A 24882-nucleotide genomic window follows, 5' to 3' on the forward strand; every position below is an offset into this window, starting at 1 on the left:
TCCCATTGACTCTGTTTCCCTCTCCTCTCACCGTAAGTATGTTGTATTCGGAGGCAGGAAAAGCTTTCCTTGAGAACACCATGCCAGTTGTGGGGTTGATGGTGAATATCCCATCCTCCTCCTCCTCGATGGTGTAGGTGATCTGGCTGTTCTGGCCCTGGTCACGGTCCGAAGCAATCAACCTGTAGACTGGCAGTGGTGTCTCTGAGGCTTCTCTCTCAGGGAGCTGCACAACGAAGAGTTTGTGGGGGAAACTGGGAGGGCTGTCATTGGCATCCAGGACTTGTATCACAACTCTGCTGGTGGACTTCAGAGCTGGCTCTCCATTGTCAGAAACAGCCACCTGCCATCAAGCAAAGGGAGTAGGAGACAGAGCTGCTTGACATGACCCAGGACATGAGGAGCCAGCCTTCATCCTGATGGGCAATGACTAAGCTGGATTTTTCATGTGGATCTGCATTTGCAACTGCACATCTTCAGAGACATTTCTCCTTTCTGCAGGGTAAAAACTGCTGGCTGTAGCTAGCTCTGTGCAAAGCTTGTGCATGCACAGGGAGATGCACCTGCGAGACTCCTGCTTGCAGTAGCTCAGGGCAGTGGGTCAGATCCCATGGCTAGGGCAGACTTTTGGTTATTAGTGGTCACACAACTGAAAACACTTGTATTGCAATGGCTTGGCAAGTTCACACCCATCCTCACTTTGTTGTGCCTGTGCATGCTCCCAGCACGTTGCATTGCAGAGTAATGTATTATCCTCAAACACCCTGATAGACTGCAACACCTTAAGATCCCTCTCATGTAAACATGCATTGCTCGGAGCAGCTAGGGATGGGGCAGGTAACACAGTGCTACTCAGCAATGTTTGACACAGTGAGGTAAAGGAGGGTGGATTTCTCTGGCTTGCCCTTTCCCCCATAACTTGTTATTTATTCTGCTAGAGGACAATTCCAGTCCTTTTCCTGCATTCCCACAGCTTCCAGAACAAGCCTCTTGCTCCAGTCTTCAGTAGGGAAATAATAAACCCCGCAGTACTGCTGCAGCTGTCTCTTAAGGCAACACACACCATTTAATTAAGTTTCCCAGCAGCTGGGAGCTGATGGGATGAGATTCTTTCTCTACGCTCCAACTTGCAAGGAGAGGTCTTTGAGGACTTAACACACTTGTAGGTAAATAAAGCTAATTACAATCATCATTACCCACCTCTAGGATATGTTCAGCCTTGTATTCTCGATCCAGCTGCTGTGAAGTTGTAGAAATCAGACCTGCCAAGAAAGAAACTCTCTGAGCTCCAAGACTCAGCATCCAAGGAAAGCCAGGGCTGGTCAAATCCCTGCGTGCCCCACATCAGCCTGCCTGCCCATCCTGTTTGAGATTTGCTCTGTGATCAGAGGAGAAAGGTAGATATCCCCAGAGAGCAAGCAGTCCCAGTGTGGAGGCACTGCTCTGGCTCCTCTGATTACAGAGTCAGGGAGGAGTGGGGACACCTACCAGATGTCTACATCCTTTGGTAGTTGTCAAGGTATTTGGTGAGAAAGGTTTCAGGACCATGAAAACTTTTCGTATGCCTCTAAGTAAGAAACATTTTGCATGTGCTGGCACAGTTTTGGCCTCTTAACATGTCTCAACTCCTATTTTCCCTGTGCTGAACCTTGCTCTTTGTAGTTCACGGTGTTTTGACAAAAGTTCATCTTCTGTTTCGGGAAATACCTTCTATTCTACTGCTAGAACAAATTCATTCAGGCTAAAAATAAGGTGCACAGTCGATAATAGTGTTGGTATATTATTTAAGCCTTTCTGAGAGACAGGATGAATCCTCTAATGATTGCAAATTTCGAGGAATTTCTAAAAAACACACACTAGTTTAACCACAGGGATGCAGGAGGGAGGAATTGTGGCTATAATAAACTAGAGTTTAAACAAAATAATCATAATTGCCTCTTTTTGGCCTGTCAGTACCTAAGCTGAGTAGATGTAAGTGTGGAAAGGATGGAGTTGATGTTAGTGTTTCCATGTCTGGTTTGATAATAGTCCTTATCAAGTGCCTTGACTCTTCACCTTTGAGGAAAAGCAGCACTAGACTATTTTCACAATTGCTTTACAAATGATGGAAATGGTATATGATATAATGCATGATTTTCTGACAGTCACCAAGTCTGACAGCTGTGAGTGTTTCTGTCCATTCCCCACGTCTCCTGCTCACATCAGTGGCTGTTATCATGGTGTTTATTCCTTGTGAAGGGAAGTCCTGCTTCCTCACACAAATGAAAGGCAGGGTGAATTTTCCTGATGGCTGCAAGCAGTGATCGTGCTACTCAGGGAAATGCTTTGCATGGTAGGCAGTGTGCATTTGCAGTGGTGTGAGCATGTGCACTAATCCGTCAGTCATCGAAAGACTTGTCAATCAGAGTTGCGTGAACCCATCTCAACTCTCATTTGTCCAAAATGTCATTGGTCCAAAGCCAAAAAGTTTTAATTAACAGTATTGTTTTCAGTTGTATAATCCTTCTGTGGTGTATTGCTGTCTAAGCATAATAGGCAGGAGTCTATTTCAAATGGCTGCAGGAAACACCAGGCAGCTGAAGGAGGGAGCAAGGAGCAGCTGCTTGGAACAAGACTATCATTAACCGTTTCCACTTGTTCTCTGGGATTATTCATATTTGGCACCAGCCACTGCACTAAACATTTATTTGATGCCTTTACAATCACAAATCAACACTCCTTAATGTGTTATGGCAAGGTGATTTGAAAAACTCTGCGTGTATGTCCTGGATTCTCTTTCTTCTCCCTAATTTTCCTTTTGACATTTTGGCAGGTGAAGAGGACTCAGCAGTGGCCTGAGAGTACGCTGGCTGAGGAGTGTTTGAACCTCTCCAAGGCTTGTGGGAGGCTGTGGGGCTCCATAGCAGCAAAACTCTGTATAGGCATAGAAGGAATTGCAGCAGTGGTTCACTGAGTTCTCTGATGCTCTTGTCCACATTGCCAATAGTTTGGCTAGGACAGGAGAGCAAAGTCTAAAATTTCAGCTACCTCTGGAGATGGCTCATAATTTTGGCCTAACAAGCCCATAGGACACATAGCTAGATCTCGACAATGGAGCAACTTGTGTGCGCACTGGAGATATTTCTAGTCTATCGGATTGCAAAATCCAGTTGCAACAGACCAATACCTTGTTTGCACTTGGTTGCTGCATGCCAGCTGATGGAAAGTAATTCAAACCACTCTGAAGTGATTATTTGGATTTGCCTGGCCACACCCTGAAATTCTTTCATGACCTAATGATAAAAATGAAAGAAAACAGGATCATAGCTGAGCTTTCTAGAGCTGGAAGAGAAGGACTGTAGTGAAGGCAGATAAACTGTAACTTGATGACTGTACTACTGAAGATGCTCAAATCTCCTGGAAAGTAAGAGCTGATTCTGCTCTCTAACACAGACCTGTACCATTGCCCAGCTGGGAGCCTTAGCAGATGGCATTTTTGGGTTGAGTCTCATATCTGCTGAGCCACAAGTCAAAAGGTTGGTTTCTCCACCTGGCCCCAGGCAAACTCCCTCTGCCCCTCACCCTGTGCCCAGTCACAGCTCCCAGTTCCCCTCTCCAGTGCCAGTTACCACTCTGCCTAGAGACCAGCAAGCTCTTGTGGTTAACGGTTAATCACTAATTCCCACACGGAGCCATGGAGCTGTGCAGCTGCCAAGATGCACAAACTGCCAGCAGTGTTCACATGGCAGCTGAGCACCCAAAGACAGGGAGGTGGGGATCAGACGTGGTGCTCAAGAGAAGCCAGCTGGAATTAATGCATATTTTTATGTGTTGCTACTTGGTTATACTCCCTGTGAAGCCAGAGGGCTAGAATGGAAGTGGAAACTGCTATTAAAGGGGAACTACTGTCAGCTTTCATGGCCTGGGGAAACAGTTTCTCGGTTCTTTCTGCTGCCCCCTACAAGAACCTGGGACATGCATGTTTAGTTTTTAGTGAGAGTGTTTTGTGTGTGCATGTGCATGTGTGCGAGTTTACCAGCACAGTCCCTGTCCCTCTGGAAAACACCAGCCAGCCCGTCCCATGGGACTTGCGATCGAGTGGGTGTCTTTCATTTGTGTTCTTGTATGTGGCCACGAAGGTTTCTGCTGATTACAGAGACTGAACAAAGCTGTCAAAGGTCCTAATTGCACTTGGCCAATTAGCCAAGCTCTGCATTCTCCTGAAGGTCCAGAAATGACCACTTCTGTTGCTTGCACACAGACAGGCACAATCTCTGCTCTTGCAGCCCATCTACACATAGCACTGGGAAAGAATTGACTGTAATTCTGCTTGCTGCCTGGAAGGGGGAGAGAGAAAAGCTGGTCGTGTTGGAACAGGAGCAGCAGAATTAACAGTGCATTGTTGTCAGGGAACAAAAAATAATAATAACTTCTGCTGGCAAGGGCAGGGTTGGGGTGGAGGTTGCTGGCCCCCTGCCCTTGCTGCAGGGAAGACAATCTAAGATAGTTAAAATAGCCAGAATCAGGTTTGCAGGCAGTGGGGCTTTCAAAAGAACCTGAGAAGGAAAGATGTTGTTCTCCTGAAATCCTCTTTCTGTTGTCTCGCTTTTACTTCCTTTTCACTTTTCTGTCTTCTCCTCCTCCTACTACCTCCCCTCTTGTTCTGACCCTGCTTTGCATTACTCCATGCTCAGCTGGAGCCTGCTGTACGTTGGCTCAGGGAGCAGCAGTGCCACTATCGCTCATATTTAAAGAGCAGGCTGTGTCTGGATGTCCTTTCATGCAAAGAAATGCTGGGAATCACAGACATCCTGGGGAAGCCGATGGACACTGACACAGCCGGAGAAGCACCAGAAGAACAAGCATTAGATAAGAACTGGAGATCCTAGGTAAAAGGATTCTCCAAATCAGCCTTTCAGTGGGATGAACAGCTTTGTCCTGGCTCTACCTGCCACAGCCTCCCAGTTCTTCCCAGTCTTATCTGGACTGGAACCCTCTTCACACCAGGGACTGCAAATCCTGCACAAAATGAGCTGAAAATCTTTCCAGCAAAAGAATACCCCAAATCCTACTATCTACCCATTTCTCCCTGTATCTATCTACCTATCTCTCTGTCTCCCACAAACACAGCTCTGCACCAGCTGCCAGGCTGGGCTGGAGAGATTCCATTGCCCATGGCAGAAAGCTTTCATCTTACTGCGCAGTTTTATTCCCTCTTCTCATTAGCCTTTCATTTATTTTCCCTCTTTTTTCTCCACCCTCTTTAAGGAACTGAGAGCTGGAAGAGCTTAGAGTCCTTCTGTAGTTGTTCAGGGATGCTGGAGGAGCCAATCTCTACCAAGGGACAATTGTCATGGCCATTCCTGTCTTCTTGCAGGGCCTCAGGAGAAGCCCAGGGGTCTTGCTGGGTATGTCTCCGCTGACCTACCCACCCCTCTGATGGGTTCAAATGTACAACAAGGTGGTTCCAGGACCAGAAGTGGGTTACTTGCAATAGTGAGGCACTGTGCCCCGAATAATTATCCAGGGCTATTCTGCAGGGTTATTCTGGATGTAGAGCTGTCTGTTGTAACAGTAAATCAGGACCTTAATTGCTATTAGTGCACAGGATGAGAACAAGCGTCCTCCTCTTCTTCTCCTGCCAAGAGTCTTCTACGAGGAGTGCCCTGCCTAGGAGAGACCCAGACTGAGCTCTGGCCTTCTCATGCTCTGGCTTATTTCAGTACCTATGTGAGTTATTTATTCTCTGATGACAGTGTGGGATAGAACAGAAGAGGTCTCGATCACAGACTTCTCTGCATGTAGGAACCTCCCTTCTCATCTGAGTGCTGGAGGAACTCCTGACACATGAGGATTACCCTGTCCTTTGCTCAAATCTCATGACTAAGAGCAGCAGCCTCTGTGATTTCCTCTTGAAACATCAATGCTTATCATTGAATATTGTGTCAGAAATTCAGCTTCATCACAGATAAACAGCTCTGCCTACACAAACTCTTTTATTGTCATAGGATTTGGGATTGACCACAGAAGGAGTATTGACAATCTGCATTATACAGATTTCTGTTATTTCAAGAACTGAAATATTTCTAAGTCTTTTTATGATCACTTCGTCTAGGTAGTGAAAGAAGAGATGCACTTACTACATTTGAAAAACAAAGGACATGTCCTAACTAAAAATCCAGAATGAGCCTCAGTGGTCTAGTAGCACTATAGTGCTCAGATGCTTGCGGTGCTTTCTCTTTTCTCCTGTTCAAATGTAAGTAATTTGATTTGTACTGCACTGGAATAATCCTTTTTCTGAATACAACCCTGCACTGATCTGAATGACCAGGAACTGAAAGACCAGCAGTTCATCTTCCAATGCTGCACTACCTGGCTGAGTTAAAAGATTATATTTTTATTCTACTTAATGGAGAAACTGTCATGCCCTCATCTGCAGAATGAAAATAACACAGGGTTTCCAATAAACTGCCCACAGTTCTAAATTTAGACAAGCTGTGATATTTCTTCTGGCAATAGTAGCAGATGACTTCTCTTTAGATACTGTAAGCATGAGGATATAAAATGCTCAGTTTATGCCAATGTTTGCAGGCAATTATTTGTTCTTTTGTGTGACATGCAAGTAAAACAATGGATAACTGAATCCTCATCAGGCTTGGAAGCAGGTCCTTAAACAACCTCCAAGCTCAGGGTTTAAAGAGGAGACCTCCAGCAACTGTCCAAGAGATAAGATCAGCTCATGAGCTTCTTATAGGACTGACAAACTTATCACTCTTCACATGTAAATTACCTGACTGCGGAGAGAGATGGATAGGAGATGACTCATAGCAGAGAGAGCTTTTTTGTCTAAGATGGGAATTAAAGGTTTGGTTTAGAGGTGAGGTGTCTCATTAGCAAATGTTCATATTTTGTTGGTGTTGCTTGTTTTACCATAAAATGCAGCAGGCTTGGAGCATGGCTTTGTAGGGCTTCACTCACAGGAGGGTAAAAGCTTTCCCTGCAGCACAGAGAACACTGAATTTCCTCCAGGGTGCATATGTGCAAACTGGAGCTCAGCAGATGAGGAGAGCTAGCCTGGTCTCTGTCTAGCAGACAGAAAGATTTCAGTGTTTCAAAATAACAATTTCTTTCTAAACACCCCCTCCTAGCCAGCTCTAGAGGACTGCCAGAGAGCCATTACACCACATGTAACACCTAACTGAAAGCTGCACTCATCTTTTTCAGTACATTAAGCTCTTTTCTGATCTGAGAGCAGTCTTCTGTCCCACTGCAGGAGGTGAACTGCTTTTATCATCCGCAGGAGATCAAAGTCATACAATTAATCCTCTCCCATACTCAGGCTCTGTGCCCTCCCTTCCCTCCTCTCCCAGGAGCTGATGGAGTGAAGGGCTCAGCACAGCTTTCCTTGCCAGACTGGCCCAATGTCAGCTCTGCTGGGATGGTTTGAGGAAGCTGTTTACACAAAACAGCAGCGGGTTTTTGATGGCTCTGAAAGATCTGGTAATTAATCCTCAGATGAAAGATACAGCCTAGGAAGATGGCAGAAGAGGCTTACTGCATTTGCTACATTAACAGCGCGAGAGAATGGGTGGAGGCCTTAAATGCAGTGGGGTTCATTTTTATAAGGCCTGCCTTGGTCTGTCCCAGGAGCACACACCTCCAGAGGGTGTTTCCTGGCTCAGGCAGTGCAATAGGGCAGTTGTTTATAAGGGGAAAGATTAAAAGCAACTGCTTGGTTCTGTCTAGGGCTTTGAAAGTAGCACATTCGTGTCATTGTAAGAGCCATCTGGAACTAAATAGCAGCCCACAGTTTGAGGGTTTCAAAACTTAGCCTCCCCGCACAGTGCATTTGGAGATTGGCACTTCTGCTGCAGAAGGAAGGTGTGACAAAGAAAGCTGCGTGGGCTGTTTGTATTGAATATGCAACATCCTCTGGGCACTTGGAAGCCTCAAAAACAGATGCTGAATTGGGTCAGTCTTACCTGTGCTGAGGTTAATGGTGAAGAGTCCTTGAGGATTTCCAGTTAGGATGTGAAAAGTCAGTTTTCCCTCTGAGCTAGAGTCTGGATCTAAAGCATCAAGCTGAAGGACAGATGTGTTTGGTGGGGAATTCTCCATCACAGAGGCATAGAAGACAGGTCTGGACATCTGAGGTGGGTTGTCATTGGTATCAGTGACTTCAATATAAATTTCAGTTACAGAAGAGAGAGGAATTGTTCCCATATCAAGAGCTAGCACTGTCAGCCAGTAGTGAGAAGTTCCCTCTCGGTCGAGTGGTCCTATGGTCCGGATGGTGCCTAGAAGAATGACAGAAAGTGCTTGTGAGGGATTTAAGGAACTCAGACCACTTTGTCCTCAATGCCAGACCAGTCTGTGTCTCTCCTGGTCTTTGCTGAGGATATAAACTGTGGCACCAACCTTGTATGGCTGTGAGATTGTGTGTAAGGTGAAAGGCTTGCTTGTGCTGAGGGTAATTTGGTACCCAAGTGAAAGGGAAGACCTTGGTATTTTAGGGGAGGGAAGACATTGAATTTCCATTATTTTAAGGAGACAAATCCTATTTGCTTCTCCCCAGATACAGGGATGCACATTGTACATCCCTGCACAAGCATGAAAGATTTAAATGCACATAACTGTGTATTGGGTTTTCTGTGAGGGATTTTTGGTTGTGTCTTTGGTAACGGGGGAAGGGCTATGGAGTTGGCCCTTTAAGAAGGCCTTTCAGGCCTACCTGAAAGGCTCCCCCTTTGCCTTTGTCAGACCCCCCTCTGACCAGGGCCAAGCCAATCAGGTCCCCTGCGAATTCATGGATTTAAGGGGGGTGCAGGGCATGCCTCTCTCTCTCTCTGGCACTGGCCCTGACCAGCGCGGCCCCAGGTGTGAATGGCACAGCACCGGCCTTGCCCGGCTGGGCTTGGCTGGCCCTGACCACAACTTAAGCTTAAGCCCCGCTGCAGCTTTCATCCCGAAAAAAAAGAAAAAGAGAGAGAGATAGAGCCGGGTTCTCCATAACCATCAGAAGAGACCTGCATCGGAGAAAGGAGTGGGGCCCGAGGAGAACAACTCTGAAGAACACCAAGGTTGGTTTGAAGGAAAGAAAAGAGAGGGAGGAGGAGAAGGACGCAGAACACAGGTTTCCCCTTTGCAACCCGTGGCGAGAGCCGGGTTGACTGGTCGTGTGTGAGGGAACTGTGACCATGGGCAGACCCAGATTGGAGTTTTGTGGACTTGGGCTGAAGCAGTTTAGTGTGTGAGGGAAACTGCAGCTGTGGGCAGATCCATATTGGACTTTTGAGGACTTTTTCCCCTATGGAAGGGGGGCCACGTGGAAGAGAGAGAGACACCAGGCTGAGTTTTTTCTCCTACTCCTGGGAAGCACGTGGTGGGAAGGCCGACTGCAAACCCCCACTCCCATCCCCCTGCACCTCAAGGCAAAGGGGGAGGGGGAAGGTGAAGGAACCAGGAACAAAAGCTGAGCCCGGGAAGAAGGGAGGGGTGGGGGGAAGATTTTAAGATCTGGTTGTAAGTCCCATTGTTCTACTCTGATGTTGGTAACAAATTGAAATTGTTTTGGTTTTTATTCCTTATGATGAGTCTGTCTTTTGCCTGTGACCTGTTTAAGTGGTGAGAAGCCCTCCCAGTCCTTATTTTGACTAGTCCTTTTTGGGGCATCGTGGTGCTCAGTTATGCACTGGGCCTAAACCAAAACACTTTGTAAATAGAACACAGAAATGTCCTATTAGATCAAAAAGTCAGGTCAAACACAGCATGCAGTTTAAGTCTTTAAAGTACACCATCAAACTAAGCTGTCATTACCTGTGTCCTTTTCAATGCGGAAGACAGACAGGCCAGTGCTCTCTCGTAGGAAATATTGAACCTCTCCATCTTTCCCCTTATCAATATCTTTTGCTGTGACCATCATCACTGATGTTTCCTCAGGGCTGTTCTCCTGCACCCAGCCTTTGAAGACAAAGGAGGCAAAGCGTGGTGGGTGCAAGTTCTCGTTGACATCAAGGATGTTCACTTCCAGGTGGCAGAGGGAAGAGCGAGAGAAGGGCTTCCCACCGTCACTGACCTGCACGGTTAGATTGTAAGAGTCCTTCTTCTCATAGTCCAGCTCCTTCTCCAACCGCAGTGCCCCAGTTAGCTTATCCACATGAAACATCATCTCCTCATCATTAATGAGGCTGTACCTTACCTCACCCCCAGAGCCAGCGTCTGGGTCAAAAGCCTCCAGAAAGAGGAGAATGGTTCCCACAGGTAGATCCTCTGGGACCTTCACACTGTTGAGGGCTGGGAGGCATTGCGGGGTGTTGTCATTTACATCCTCCAGAGTCACAGTGAGATCTGTAACGGAGAACAGCTCATAGCCGGTTTTGGGCTGGTCCCTAGCTTCTATTTTCAGCACATAGCAAGGCCACAATTCTCTATCCAGGGCACCCGTAACTGTCACTTCTCCAGTGACACTGTTAATGGCAAACTTGTCAGTGGGGGTTAGGAGAGAATATTTTACTCTCCCATTGTCATCTGTATCAGCATCTTCTGCTTTCAGTTGAGCTATTGTTGTCCCTGTTGCTACATGTTCTGGTATCGCCACCCAATAGGCACCTTGTGGGAATTTAGGAGTGTTATCATTGGTATCCAACACATTCACAGCCAAGAGTTTCCAAGATGATTTTTGTGGTGTGCCAAGGTCATACACAGTAATGTTAAGAATGTAGAAGCTGGTTCGTTCATGATCTAGAGGAGAAAGGATTTGAAGGAGACCCAGTTCCAGGTCAATAGTAAAGCAACTGTCATCATTTCCATCTGAGATCACATAGACCAATTTTCCATTAAAGCCAGTATCAGGATCAGTAGCTGAAAGGTCAGCAATAGTTGAGTTAATGGGAACAGTCTCTATGATATCAATAGATCGTGGAAAGGTGTCATCAAACTTTGGAGCATTATGGTTTATAAGGTGCAAGTTCAGAGATGTTTCATCATCCTGTCCGTGGCCTTGAGACTGAGACTCAATGGAGTGTATTATAGTTTCTGTCAGCTGTTTTAGGACTCCTGTTTCCTCACACTGCATTTTGAGAGGGAGACCTTGGCTGACCACAGTGATATTTACGGATGTTGGCAAAGCATAGTTCTCTCCGTCTGTTGCAGTTATTTTCAAAGAGTAGAAGAGTGGCTGCTCAGAAGGAAGATCTCGCAGAGATATTCTAAGGGATATTACTCCAGAGATTGGATTCAGTTCGAAATGCCGTAATTCATTGCCAGACTTGATTTCGTATTTGATATGCTGCAGCTCATCACTGTCAATTGCAGAGACTGTGGCTACAGGATTCCCAACAGGAAGGTCCCGTGGGATGGTGCCACTGCAGCTTGCCTTCTCAAACACAGGAGCATTGTCATTGACATTGCTCAGCATGAGGGAGACATACACCTCCGTTTCATGGCGGAAGGGTGAGCCCCAATCTGATGCCCACACTCGCAGGTGATACCATCTCTGCATCAACTCATAGTCCATTGACTTGGAGGTGGAAATGATGCCAGAATAGGGGTCAATGACAAAGGGAACTGATTTCTGGTTGGCTATTGTGTAGGTGACAAAGCCATTGTCTCCTTCATCTTCATCTGTAGCCCTCACTGTTAAGACACTGGTACCAGGAGGGACATTTTCATCAAAAGCTCCGCGATATGAAGACTGACTAAAAGTAGGAGCATGATTGTTGCAATCAGTGATGTCAATGACAACAGTTGTGGATGTGTGACTGTTAACAGTTGTAACTTCAAGTTCAAACTGAGACTGCTCATGGAAGTCCATTGCTCTGATTGTAGTTATCAGTCCAGTGTGAGGATTTATTTTAAAGGTTGTGCTGTCAGGAGTAGGTCTCAGAATATATTTAAGATTTGGGAAGACGGGTGTGATCTTCACCATAACAACTTGGCTTCCAGCTGGGGAAAATTCACTGAGCTGGACCCGGTACACTTCCTTCTCAAATCTGGCAGACACATACTTGGAGGGAGGTATGTGGATAACTCTAATAGGAGAGAACAGTGGTGGCTTGCTCTTGTCCTTGGCTTGCAGACTGAGGTTGAAACCATATGGGTAAAGTAGCCAGTTGATCTCTTTGGTTGACACAATCATGAACTCGGTGCTCCCAAAGTAGGATTTGATGGCTTTGAAATGTCTTCCTGGATCTCCATCCACAAAGTCAACTGAATCTATCCCTGTTTCTGAGTCACCTCTTTCTACAGACAGAGTTGCATAGAGAAAGTCTTCAGCTGAGTCAGGTGGTCTCACCTTCACTGAGGAAATAGAGGGGGGTTTCCTGACAGATGGCTCCACTTGGATCATGAGACTTGCCAGATTCCCAAAGCCATTTCCCTCTGTGATCTTTCTCATTCTGTCCACAGCCAAAACTTGCAGATGGTGCCTGCCTCGATGGGTGCTGTTCAGCCTACCTGTGGTCATAACTGCTCCTGTGGTGGGGTGGATGGTGAATAGATCAGACTTGGTGTTGAGGGCGTAGTAGAACTCAGCGTTCTGGCCAGTGTCAGCATCTGTGGCACTGAGTGTGCTGACCACTGTTTTCAGAGGGGTATCTTCTCTGATGGACACTTTGTAGGAGGGGGGTGAAAAGAGAGGTTTCAAGTCATTTCTGTCCAGAATGTGGATCAAGACTTTGGCCCAGGCTTCATAGGTAAAGGTGCTCTCTGTGGCCTTGATTATTAACATATAACTGTCTTTGACCTCTCGGTTTAAAAGCGCTGTGTTGCTGCTCCTGGTTCTTATTCTCAAGAAGCAGAAATCCCCAACCACATGTTCCTCTGTTTTAAAGAGACCGGTGTTGTCTCCAGAGGCTATTCTGTATCTGATGTCCCACTCGGGGTCTGTCTTGTAAATACCCATTTTGACGTAACTCTCCACGTAGGTCTTGGGGGCTGAATTCTCGTAGATGGTGGCATTGTAGAAGAAGTGGGTGAAGTGCAGAGGGGAAGTATTGCCCTTCTCACAGCTCGCCTTGCGGACCACACAGTGCATCAGGAGAACAGTAAAACTCAGGAAATGCCTCTTGATAGTGACTTCCATGGTGTGATGTCTCCTTAGGTTCTGCAGGGGTTAAAGGAAGAACATTGGTAACTTTTACATGTTAGGGGGAAAGTCCCCATGAGCTCAGCCTCACATCCTTGCTGTCTCTACCCTGACCTTCAGCTCTTCTGTCCCAGTGAGAGGCCTGTCCTCCCACATCCCCATGCTGGCTCAGGCCCATTCAGGTTCTCTCCTTCAGTTTTTGCCCTCGTAGAAGGCAAAATGTGAGAAGCCATGTGAAATGCTCCCATCAGGATGACTTCGTATTCTGTGAATGATCTCTCCCTCCCTTCATTCTGCCTTCTTCCATGCAAACAGCATATTTTAACTCCCCAACCCCAATCTAAACCTCACTTGTTTTGTTTCTCTGTCCTACCTTCTCCATCTTAACTGCTCTCTACACAGGTTCTTGCAAAATATTTTCAAGAGTCAGTAACACACTGTGACTTGATGTCTCTTTCCATGGCTTGCCTTCCCTTTCCTCTCCCCGTCCTACAGCAATCTGCTCTCCTTCCGTGGTGGAGATGCCCTGCTATGTTGTGAAAATTCCATCTGAATGGTCAGCTCTACAGCTTTTTGACAGCTTCAGCCGAGGTCCTAGTCAAGTTGTATCTCAGTTCTTGCAAAGTTTTTCTAATACTTAAGTCTGACCCTGGCTGCCTCTTCTGCGTTGCTTGAAAGAACAGATTTCTAGCAAGACACTTTAACCATGTCACCTTCAGCCATTGAATATTCTCTCTGCTTTCTCCCTTCTCATGACAAAGCCCCACAGTCAGGATTCCTGTGAAAGATCTGCCACCCATGACCACCCATCATCAACTTCCTTCTCTAACAACTCCTGAACATCTGTGGCTCCATGATTTATCTCTGTGAACATGGTGTAGCAAAGAAGGAACTGAGGAGCACATACGTGATTAATAAGGGATGTAACTTTATTAGCGAGCTTTGCAGAGCTTGTTAAAGGATCAAGCCTGTTCTGTTCAAAAGCTAAGTGCGTACTGCTGTGTGTGCATCTAGGGGTTGAAACCAGGGATAAGCTAAATATAGACGCATATATTTCCCCTACATATCCCAGGAGATCTTTATCTAGGACTTTTTCTTCCTCTTTTAAATTTAAATGATATATCAAGTACCTGCCAGTCATTTGGCACATTCCTAATTTAAACAGGGAAGACTTGTTTTTCCAGACACTTTTTCAGAACTTGTCTCTCTAAAACCAAAACTAGTTCAATTTATAAGTCAAGTCAAATGTTAGGAACAAATTATCAGAGCCTAGCTAACGATGTGTGTCATATTCTCTCACTGAGATAGCTAATTACCAGCAAATGCAAAGCTGTGATTTTGATACTTCCTTCAAATCCCTTTTTCCTTGGTAAAAAGATGCCAATCACCCAGCAATCTCCCTGCTGTGGTCAATGCTTTTCTAAATAGTCTGAAGCTGAATTGCAGCCTATGTCACTAGGAAGTGAAACTGCCAGAATCTGTAGAGACACCAACACAATTTGCTTTTGCCATAAGTGGCAACATTTAGATTCTTTTTTTGATGACATCATTTTACTTCTAGGAAATACAACACAGTTCCAAATGCACAGCAGATGAAAGAAAATCTTGGAGGATAGGGCTAGATGATCCAGAAAGACTTGTGTTTCCTTCTGAGAAGTAGAAAACCATGTTCTTAAAAGCTCTGCTTGTTACTTAACAGTGCTTCAGAGTTTTGCAGCATGCAGGGACTTGCCTAGAGCTGCTCCCTTCCAACATTTTCAACTGCTGAAATGTATGCATGCTGCGCGCGCGTGTCTACTAGGGCACTGTGGAGCAGGAAAAGTCACATACAATTCAGCGTAGAATAAGGCAGCAGAACAAAACAGCAACAAAACCTAGTGCTATTCCATGAACAGCAGATTTAATGAAGCTGATCGCTTTGTATCTAGGCTAATTGACTTTTTAATTGAATTGTACTGAAATGGCAATGTGAATTCATCTCTTATAAGACATCAGAGAACCCACAAAGCAGAGACGTTATGAACTCCACAACCACAAGAAAAGCTGGAGCTAGAGCACATGCCTTCTTGGGCACCAGCAACTCAACATGGGAGGATAACTTTGAGCAAGAAGTGGGTTTTCAGGCACTTAAGAGGGTACAAACTTTCTCCTGAATCTCTCCTGGAATGTCCTTAACCTCACTGTAACCTGGATTGTAGATTTCCTAACACCTAAGAAGGGCTTCACTTATGTTGGTGTTTTTTCCTCTGTGGGGGCATTAGCAGGGTTTTACTTCTCTGTCCTACTAATTATTTTGCAAAACCTGTCATGACCTCATATTTCTGAGAGGTTCACTCTCAATTACAAGCTGGGCTGAAAGCAGTCAGTGGCCTCAGTGTTATTATGAGGGATGGACGGTAACTACACACATGGGGCATGAGGCAGAAGCCTCATTTCCACTGGGAATGATCTTAAACATTGAAAGGCATAGCCAAAACTTAGGGAGATTTTTCTAGGAGGCATCACTACCAGCTTTTGAGGTCTAATAGCTTCTCTTCGTGGCAGGACCCGTATGCAAAGCCCCAGCCTTAGCACAGAGAGCCTGTCATGTCCACTGACAGCAACTGCCCATGCTCCGAGATGTGCTATTTCACCTCTGTCACTGCATGTGCCTCTGCTTGGATAATTTCTATACCAATATTGCTGGAGAAATCCTATCACTGTTTGTGCAGTTCCACAGAAGCCCATGATTGCCCTCTCAGTTTATCCTTTGGTAAAAGAATGAGATGGAGAGGCTTGGTGACAGGAGTGGCCTTCAAGGGTTGGCCTGTTTCACTTGAGTGTCCTGGGCTCCTAGGAGAGCTCGCAACCTCCCACCCTGGGACTGGAAATCATCACCTACTACTTGTAGCCTGGAGTTTCTTCTTTGGTATGTCGCACTGGGAAATGATGGCACACTGGATGTCTCTGTTTCTCCAGCATGGTTTTAATGTAAGTTGAAGAGTAATAGGTCTCCCAGGAGACAACTGAGCAGCTGTTGCTCTGTCTGCTGTTTCTGGGATCATTTACACCACATTCACAATGCAAAACCACCCAGAAGTAAGACTGAGACATTTCCAAAGGCTGTGGTGAAGCTCAACAGAAAAATGGGGCACAGTGCTCTGAATAGAGGGCAAATCTGGTTAATCTTGGCTCAGCTCCAGGGAAAATCCCATTGGAGCCGCCCATGGAAGCTGTCACTAACGAACTAGCAGAAATGAGAAGGGTTTCTGTGACTCTGGTACTGTAATGGGAAAGCTGTGTATAATGTGAAGACAGCATAAGATCAACTTAATAGCACCTAAAATCCCAGAGGGAGGTGGGAACTGGGCTGCCAAGGAGAAGCAGCACTGCCAAGCTCAGGGGTCCTTGCAATGGAGTTCAAGGATCTCAACGTTGAAACTGGGTGAAATTAACCATGCCAGTGACAGACTTTTCCTGTAGATTAGGAGAAATATTTTTCCTGTTTCTCTGAGCTGGGCTACCCCACATCCTTGTGCTGACAGTAATTAGTGCATGATCCATGGGACCTGTGACAAGGACCATACACACTTCAGGGCTGTCAGATCAGTTGCAAGGATTAAACAGCTTCACCTGCCTCTGGTCCCTCATCTCATGGGATCAGTTATTTCTACTCTGAAAGCTCTCCATTTCTTTCTTTTGTGGCTCCCCTGGGCACAGATGCTCTCCTGGAGCTGGCTGCATGCAGGGAGGCAGATGTGCTGGAAAAAGTCCATCGGTGGGACAGAGTGAGGCAGGTAAGACATGCACCCGACTGAGGGAAATACCAAGGCATCATTATGTGGTGATTCAGCGTCCTCTCCTAATCGCCAAGCAAGGATCAGAGAGCCTTGAGGGGCTTTGCCCTCAGCCCTGTAGATGCAAACTCCCTGCAGAGAGAGTAAACACTTGGTGTATCTCTAATCAGAGCCTAAGCACGCGTCTAAATTTAACATCCAAACTGTGATCCTCTGTCAAAGACATGCCCAAATCTGTTAGTTTGAAATGAAGGAACAAAGGCAGCACTGAGCTTCAAAGTGTGTGCGTGGGGAGGCTGTGGAGATGGGCAATTTGAGGGGGATCGGTGCAGGGCACGGCTACTCTGGCTGGCTGGGATGAGCTGCTGAGGTGTGGTTCGGGGGGTATTCCAGGGGTCTCCTCCGATGTGTGGGCTGCTGTGTGTGTCAGCTGTACTGCAGAAAGGTGCTGCAGCCTGCTGGGAAGCAGGTGTGGCCCCAGCTCCACCTTTTGATTCCCTTCAAGAAGAGCATTTTAAAGCAATAAAAACACAAAACACAAAACAAGGCGAGTGCTGAGGACACCAAGAGCAGCATCTCCCTCTCTGGCTGTGCTAGGGGCTTGGCGTGAAGTTTTGAGGTCAGAAGACTAGAGAAAAATCATCATCTTCATGGGAATATAAGGACAACTCCTCCTTTATTGATTTTTTCCAGCATGCATCCCAAACTCTCTTTCTTCCTCTTTCTTTCTTTCTCCCTTGCTCTCTCCCTCCCTTCCCTTCTTTACCCCCCCTGGGATAGGTACTGATCAAAATTAATTCTGAGCACATCAACATCTTTGGTGGAAGCTACAAGCACTAGGAGCTGGAGGGGAGAATGGAGTTGCCCTTGGTTGTTCAAATAACCAGTGATGGGGCAGTTTAATTGTGGGTCTGAATTTCAGTGTTCATTGGGGAATAGAGAGAGAGAGCAACAGACATAAATTATAGAAGATGGTGGGTACAAGGCTTTGGGAAAGTGAATGGGAGTTGAGACTGTCTTTTCCTGGCTTTGGTGGTAGATGAGCAGAAGAGGTTCAGGTACTGCTGGGGCAATATCCTTACAGCTGCCTGCTAAATAGGAAAGCAGAAAGCTGACCCTGTGTTTTTAATGTTGGAAAGTAGAAGATTTTAAGTGTGCTTCTTGTACAGGTGTTGAGCCATGTCTGTGAGATGTTTTGATTCCCAGCACTGAACTAACCCTCACACACGCTGCTTGGTTAATGTTTGCCCTCTCCTCTGCCACAGCAATGCAGGTGGGAATTAGATCCTTTCCCATTTGGTGCCTTGCTCAGTTTTGGTGAGTTCCCTGACGGTCACTCACAAAGCTGGGCCTGTGGGGTTTGAATTCTGTGGGGAGATGGGTATTTTTTGTACTGTTTTCTTGGACTTAGAAAAACAAACAAACCCATCCCTTCCCAAGCCATGGCATGGAGCTGTTCCCATGGTCTCGGCAGCATTTCTCTGAATGGGATGCTTAATCTGGGCTATCAGCTGGTGCTATCCTTGGAGATCTTGCTCCTGCATTCATTGTGCAGTCTCTGCTTGGTTTTGCAGCGAAGCAGAATACATACATCCTGGAGGTACCACACAAAGCCAGAAAACTAATGAAAAGAGCTCCTGAAGTTATGGTGTTTCCTTCCTTAATGTATCTCGGGGCTTTCCAGTGCCTGTGGATGGTTTTTGAAGGGCTGACGTTTGCAGGGCTGTGTTTTGCACCAGCTTGCTTGGGGGCTGTGTTCATGTGGGTACAATTTTTGCTGGACTTGCAGATTCCACCAGGGCGCAGCCAGGCTGTTCCTTCCCCATCTCATCTTTCCAATCTCCAAACGACTTGGATAGACCTTTGGAAATTGTTTCCAGATTGCTGGACAGCCTGGAGCAAGGTGGCCGATCATTTAAAACCTGTTGCATGTGCCTTTTACAACTGACATCTGCCCTTGCTTGGAGTCACTTGTGAAATGCCACTCCTGTGGTGCAGCGAGTGGCCCATGGGCAGTGCCTGAACCCTGCACTGTAACAATTTCATGGTTCAGCTCTGTTCATGGTCATAAAGTGGCTGTGTGCGCTGACAGGGTGGGCTGTACTGGGAGCTGCTAAGCCATGGAAAACCACGGGATTAATGAGTGTCACGCTGGTGTGTGGAGCAATGACTCTTACTTGGACCACCCGGTGTGGCAGGGGGTTGCACACAGGTCCTTGGGCAGAATGGATATAGTCCTACAAGCACCACGGTGATGCTCATCCCATCATCTGCCAGCTGGGCCACATGTGCTTTATCCCTAGGGAGCTTGGGTACCCTGGGGAGCTTGGACCAGCAGCCTCTAAGGGGTGTTGGAGGAACAGAGACTCCCTTGAAGGAGTCTGGGAGGAGCCTCTGAGGGAGCCATTGACTTGTGTGGGGCAATCTGGGCCCCAGGTTGGCAGACTTGGCATAGTGCTGGGACACCCTTTTTCTCTAGCCAGGCTGCATAGCGGCAGGTGTTGGGATAAAATGCTTTGTTCTGAGACCGCGCTGCCTTCGCTGGGTCTGGTCTGCTACAGCTGCCTGTTCAGGGCTGATGGGAAGAGCATGGTGAGACACTGTCCCTGGAGTGGTGAAGGTAAATGTGCAAGACACGGGCTAGTTGTGAGGCGAGGAGAGTGTGGGGTGGCCTTCCACATGGGAAGGAAGGACACTTCCTCTGTCCATGAGGATGGCATCACCTTGCATGTAAAGCCAAAGGCTTTCTCTTGTCGCTTTTTCACCTGCAATGTGCATTTCTGTCCAATGCTCTGTGAGGAAGCCAGGGAGAGCCTGATTTTGTGCTGCTGCCAGCATGTAAGCCTGGCTCAGATATGTCACCTAGCTGAGGTTTCTCTGTCATTGCTGTAAGGTTCCAGGAGCTTGTCTGTTAGGCACAGAACTTGAATGGGCTTGAACTCCCCATGGAGTTATAAGGGTCAGTGATCTTTATCTGTCTTGGCATTGCAACATCATTCTAGAGCAAGAGTTAAACACACAGCTCCAGAGCTGTCAGTGGAGGCCTGGGATCACTGGAGGAGGCCTGGGGTGGATGAGGGAACCTTGCAGTGCCAACAGCCTTGCTGCTGGCCCCTGTCCCAGACAAAGCGCGACTTCAGGGAGGTTGACTTGCTTGTGCCAAGGGCAGGGGGAAGCATCCTTATGCATCATTCCTAATACCCTTCCTATGCTCTCTCCTGAAAAGATCATCTGCTTTTCCTTTCTCCCTGATTGCTTCCTGCTCTCCCCAGTTGTTGGCAGCAGGGGGATAAATCCTGCCTGTGGTCCAGAAGCTGCCATTGCACAAACAACCAGGGAGGTGTTATAGGGTGGTGACTGTCTCTATGGTAGCTGGGATAGCCACAGTCAGGATACAGAGAGAAAACAGTAGATCCCACTGGTGGCTCTGATGGGAGCAGGGTACCTGTTACATGTGTTTTTGCCTGTGCAAATTATCTTGCAGTGATAATCATTCCCTTGTCTGCAGACTGCTGAGGGAAGCTGGTGTGTGGGGCCACATTGCTAGTCCTCCCTGCTACCTTTTGGATCCACTGGCCAGTTTCAGCCAAATCTAACCAGATAGGTAAAGACTTGAAAGGAGTTAGGTTTGCACAAGCTTGTGAAAAGCAGCAGGAGAGAGGAGAGAAATCCAAATTAGGACTCCCAGCTGGAAGAAAAGGCTCTAATGTGAGCCCAACCCGATTATTAGACATCAGAGAATCCACACAAGAGAGAGAGCCCCAGGCAACCAAGCTTCATGAATTCTGCTGCTCACAAAACAGCTGTTTATGTAGATGCTGCAAAGCCTGTGAGATCCTTTCTGGGATCCCATCACACAGCTTCCATCTGACCCACCAGAGCTGTGAATCCAGACTGGGCTCAGCTCCCACCCCAGCCCAGGGAGAGGTGCCTGGTGTTTGAAGGGGCTCTAACCCTGAGCTGTTTGACTCTGCAAATCCTCATCCACACCTTAACTCAGCCTAGATGTTTGCAATGAGTACACAGACTACATCACCTGAGTGCAGGTAGTCCTCTGATGCCCTTTCTGTGGTTCCCTGTGCAGAACATACATGTTATCCTATGATTTGTAAGATTTGTTGGGAAGGAGTCCTAGAGCACCTTGGCATGAAGAGCTGGGCAAGGGCCCCTGTGGCCCACTGGATGCAGGTAAGGAGCCCTGGTGCTCAGCAGGACCTGGACCGCCTGACTTTGCTCTGCCCTGCAGCGCAGCCCTGGCAACCAGGCCTCCCCCTCACCTTTTTCTCTCCTACCAGGCAATACTCATTCACCGCAGACCTGTCCCTGCACTGATATGAAGATCTTCTCTTTCCCCTGCCCAGCACCCTGCTGGTCTTTCCCTTCTGGTGCCTGAAGGTAAGCGGGGAGAGCAGCTTTCTGCTCTGCCTACAGCCTCTTTCACTCTGTTGCCATCTGTCTGTCTTGCACTGCTCCTTCCCATGCCTCTTCCATGTTCAGAGGCAGCATAAGGACACAGAGGATGGAGAATGAGTGAGATGATTTGGGCATGATCATCCCTTGTAAGAGGACGGCTAGTCAGGATGCCAGTAGCTGTGCCACTGAAGTTCCCTGCAGCAGGCATTTATTGAATGCAAAGAGATACCTGCAAGCTGATAGAAAGCCTTCAGCTCCTAGACCTGCCTTCAGCAACCCACCTCCTCTGCTGTGTCCGCAATGCCATACAACCTGGTGCAAAGCCAGCCACTGGCCTGGGGAGCTCAGGGTTTCACTGAAGGAAAGATTAACTCCTGAGACAGACATGTTTGCCCAGGCTGGTCTCATTGCCACAGCATGTCCTTGTCAGAACGCTACCTCCCACTGCGGACTGTCTGCTAGAAACATGTTTCTGAAAGCTCTCGCCATTGCAACACCTCTACAGAGCAGGCAGCTGTGTGTGGACGCTACTTGCAGCACCTACGACAACCAGGTACCATGCTGGGAATGCAATGTCCCTGTTGACCTGGGCCATATGGAGTATCTATTCATGGCATAACCAGCCTACCCTGGGGTGTCCGAGTCACAGCATCTATCCGAGGCACAACCTGGTCAGTCCGATACAGTCCCACAACATAAGAACATCAAGATAACCATGCTTGGCCCTCTCTCTGTAATCTTTCTCCCAAAATGGCCAGTTTTAGTTGCTTAGCAGAGTAGTATAAGAAAAAAGGCATGTGTAATGTGCTCCTTCTCCCGCGTCCCAGCATCAGTGCAAGTACACAGCTATTCTTGGGCTGTTGTGTTTAACAACCTCCACTGGACCTATCCATCCCAAATGGATCAAAACCTTGTTTGAAGCCAAATACACTTTTGGCATCTGCAGTATCCTGTGGCAGTGTGTTCTAGAATTTAATTGTGCCCTCTGTGTGGAAAAAAATACTTCCTTTGCTTTGTTTCAAACCTGTTGCTTGTTCATTTCTAACCTACAAACCTTCCTAACAGCCCTTGCAGCCTGCCCCTCCCTGGAGCTCCTTCTTCCAAGAATTAGGAAAGAAAGTTTCTTTGCTAATAAACCAGTACCTGCCCCATTGCCAAGGCAAAAGTGTGGTTGAGAGGAAAAATTGCTTGCTCAGCAAATCAGCTTGCTAATAGACAATGGAGCATCGGTGTTGCCAACCCAGTTTAAAAAAAAAAAAGAAAAAAAAAAGTGCTGAGGGTATTTAATCCTCTTATGCTTGTGCATGGTGCAGAAGAAAGCCCACTACTGCTCAAGGTGCAGCTGCACTCGCATATTCCACACGTGGCAAAAAACAAAGTGAGGTGCGTGGAGCAGGGAATGCCATTTCTGCAGCATGGAGGTAGCTGGAACGATCCTCTAGGACTTGCCTTGGAGCAGTTGGCAGGAGCGTAGGATGCAAAATGCATTAGTTTCTAACAAATGTTTGATTCCAGGTGTTAATGCCTCCTTTGAACTCTCCCTTCGTACATGAACGATGCTTGTTTGTTTGGAGGGCTGGGAGACACACTGGTTTCTGAAAGCATTCAGATTTGAAATACATTTATGGTGCAAACTGTAGCTAAGGGTAAAGGAGAGGAGCAGATCCTGCTGAGCTCTCCCCTTTGCAGGCAAGGCAGTTGGGTTCACTTTGGGGAAGTTATAGAGCATGATAGAGCACAACAGACAAATGGAGAGAAGCTCTTGGCTGGGTTAGAAGCCCCTTGCCTGCTCAATTCCTCAGGAACCCCAGCCACTTATCAGACAGGCGGATGTCCCTGAACTGTTCCTGATAAGCTAAGGTGCACTGCATATTAGGAGATGATAAGGGTGCACAATACCAAGCCTGGCGATTTTGCCTCCCCGAATACCGAGACAGCCCAGCCTTCCTCAGGAGCCTGATACAGACTGTTTGCTTTTTGTCCTGAGGCTCCGATAACCTCCTGGGTCTCTCTGGCTGGTGGCTTGGAGAGCTGTGGCAGCTCCCTGTGTGTCTCATGCCCGCTCTGTGCTCCTTGAGTGCTGGAGCAGAGGACGCAGTGGGCTCCCTCCTGCCTGGATCCAGGGCACTCTGGGCAAAGCAGAGCCCATTGGCCGCAGCCCTGCCTGCCCAGGCAAAGCCTGCCCAGCTGCAGCCACCACACATCGTGTTTCCACACCTCCTGGAAACTCGCAGCCCTTCGCAGCAGCAAACCCAAGTGAGTGCCAGGTTTTTTTTAAGAGTTTTGTCCAAAGCAGGACCTGTTGTGTGACAGCTGATCTTTGCCCCTCTGGAGTGCTGCACTCCACCGAGTCTGCCTTTAATTCCCCCTGAGGAGGCTGATTAGCTGATAACTGCTGTTTGGAAGGGCCCTGTTTGCTCCAAGTGCCCTGCCTGTATTTTCACCTCTCTTCTCAGCACTGCACATGTACATGGGAAGTAATTCCTGCACATCCTGAACTGGGTCTGGATTTGGTCTGGGATTTCACCTTAGTTTGCCATCAGACACCTGATAGGGAACAAAGTTGCACCGCTGCAAGCACACATGCATAGATAAGATATATGTGCTCCATGTGAAGCAGAGATGGTGGCTTTCACTTCAGTTCCACAGCTTTGCTGCCCATTGCGGAGGGGGACCAGGGCAGGCAGGGAGCCCTTGCCTGGCCGTACAGGGAGGCAGGGATGGAGAAGCACCAGCATTGCATCTACATGCAAGGATTCCCAAGGCACAGTTGCTTTCAAGCTGACAGTGGAAGTGGCTTAATGGAGAATATGAAGCCAGAGCTTGGAGCAGTACCACCGCACCCTGCTTAGTGAGGTTGTACGTGGCCAATGACTGAGCCTACAGCCGGACGCCATCGCTGCTCCTGCAGCAGCACACCATTCACTCCAGCACAAGCGAGATCCCTGAGGGAATCCTGTCCCATGCAGGCATTCGGAGTGCTTCTCTGTCTAATTCTCCCTCACCTGCCTTGCTCAACAGTGTGGCTTTCACGCTTGCTGCCCAGACCCCACGTGCTCGCACTAGCTGCATCGTGCTGAAGTTTCCCAGCTGAGACCAGATGCAAACTCAATGCAAACACGACTGAAGCTTTTCCTGGCTCCTTCCATAACCCCTCATGCTAGGGCTGCCAGGAGGGAGGAAAAGATGAAAGGCTCTCCCTTTGCATCCCAAATCCCTGTCTTTAGGATAAGGCTGCTTCTAGAAAAAGTCACTCACATGCAAAAGCAGTTTCACGACTAAATCTCTGCATCCCCCACACCTTCCTCCATCTGTGCTATACAGACTGCTCCCTGAGTCACTCCCCTCCCCACACCAGCGAGCAGTGTGCCTTACCTGTTGCAATAGAAGAGAGACCTCTCCTGAAGTTTATTGCCTCTCTGCTCTCGCCGCTGAAAATCTTCTCCCACAGCAGCACCTCGCTGGCTGCCGGGGGTCCATGGTGCTCGCAAATTGGTGGAGAGGGCTCGGAAAAATTCCTGCAAGAAGGGATTTTGCTGGCTGAAACTCCGGCAGCACAGGTTGAGAGCAGCAAGGGAGAAAGTTGGAGGAGGTGGAACTCCCTCGCTGAAGAGCCAGCCCTTCCGTGAC

General features: G+C 47.6%; 1 protein-coding gene across 1 annotated transcript in view; it reads right to left on the reverse strand.

The window, feature by feature from the left end:
* FAT2 (FAT atypical cadherin 2) overlaps positions 1–24675 on the reverse strand; it is a 58172-nt gene extending 33497 nt beyond the window's left edge. The window contains exons 1-5 of the mRNA XM_010183577.1: positions 24628–24675; positions 9796–13081; positions 7962–8276; positions 1201–1262; positions 32–343 (exon numbers count right to left, since the gene is read on the reverse strand). Coding sequence (XP_010181879.1) covers positions 32–343; positions 1201–1262; positions 7962–8276; positions 9796–13060 — 3954 coding nt within the window. The 5' untranslated portion in view covers positions 13061–13081; positions 24628–24675. The remainder of the gene's footprint in view (positions 1–31; positions 344–1200; positions 1263–7961; positions 8277–9795; positions 13082–24627) is intronic.
* Positions 24676–24882: the final 207 nt, after the last annotated feature.

The sequence above is a fragment of the Mesitornis unicolor genome, unplaced genomic scaffold, assembly GCF_000695765.1.
Source record: "Mesitornis unicolor isolate BGI_N332 unplaced genomic scaffold, ASM69576v1 scaffold4264, whole genome shotgun sequence".
In the NCBI taxonomy this organism is placed as follows: domain Eukaryota; kingdom Metazoa; phylum Chordata; class Aves; order Mesitornithiformes; family Mesitornithidae; genus Mesitornis; species Mesitornis unicolor.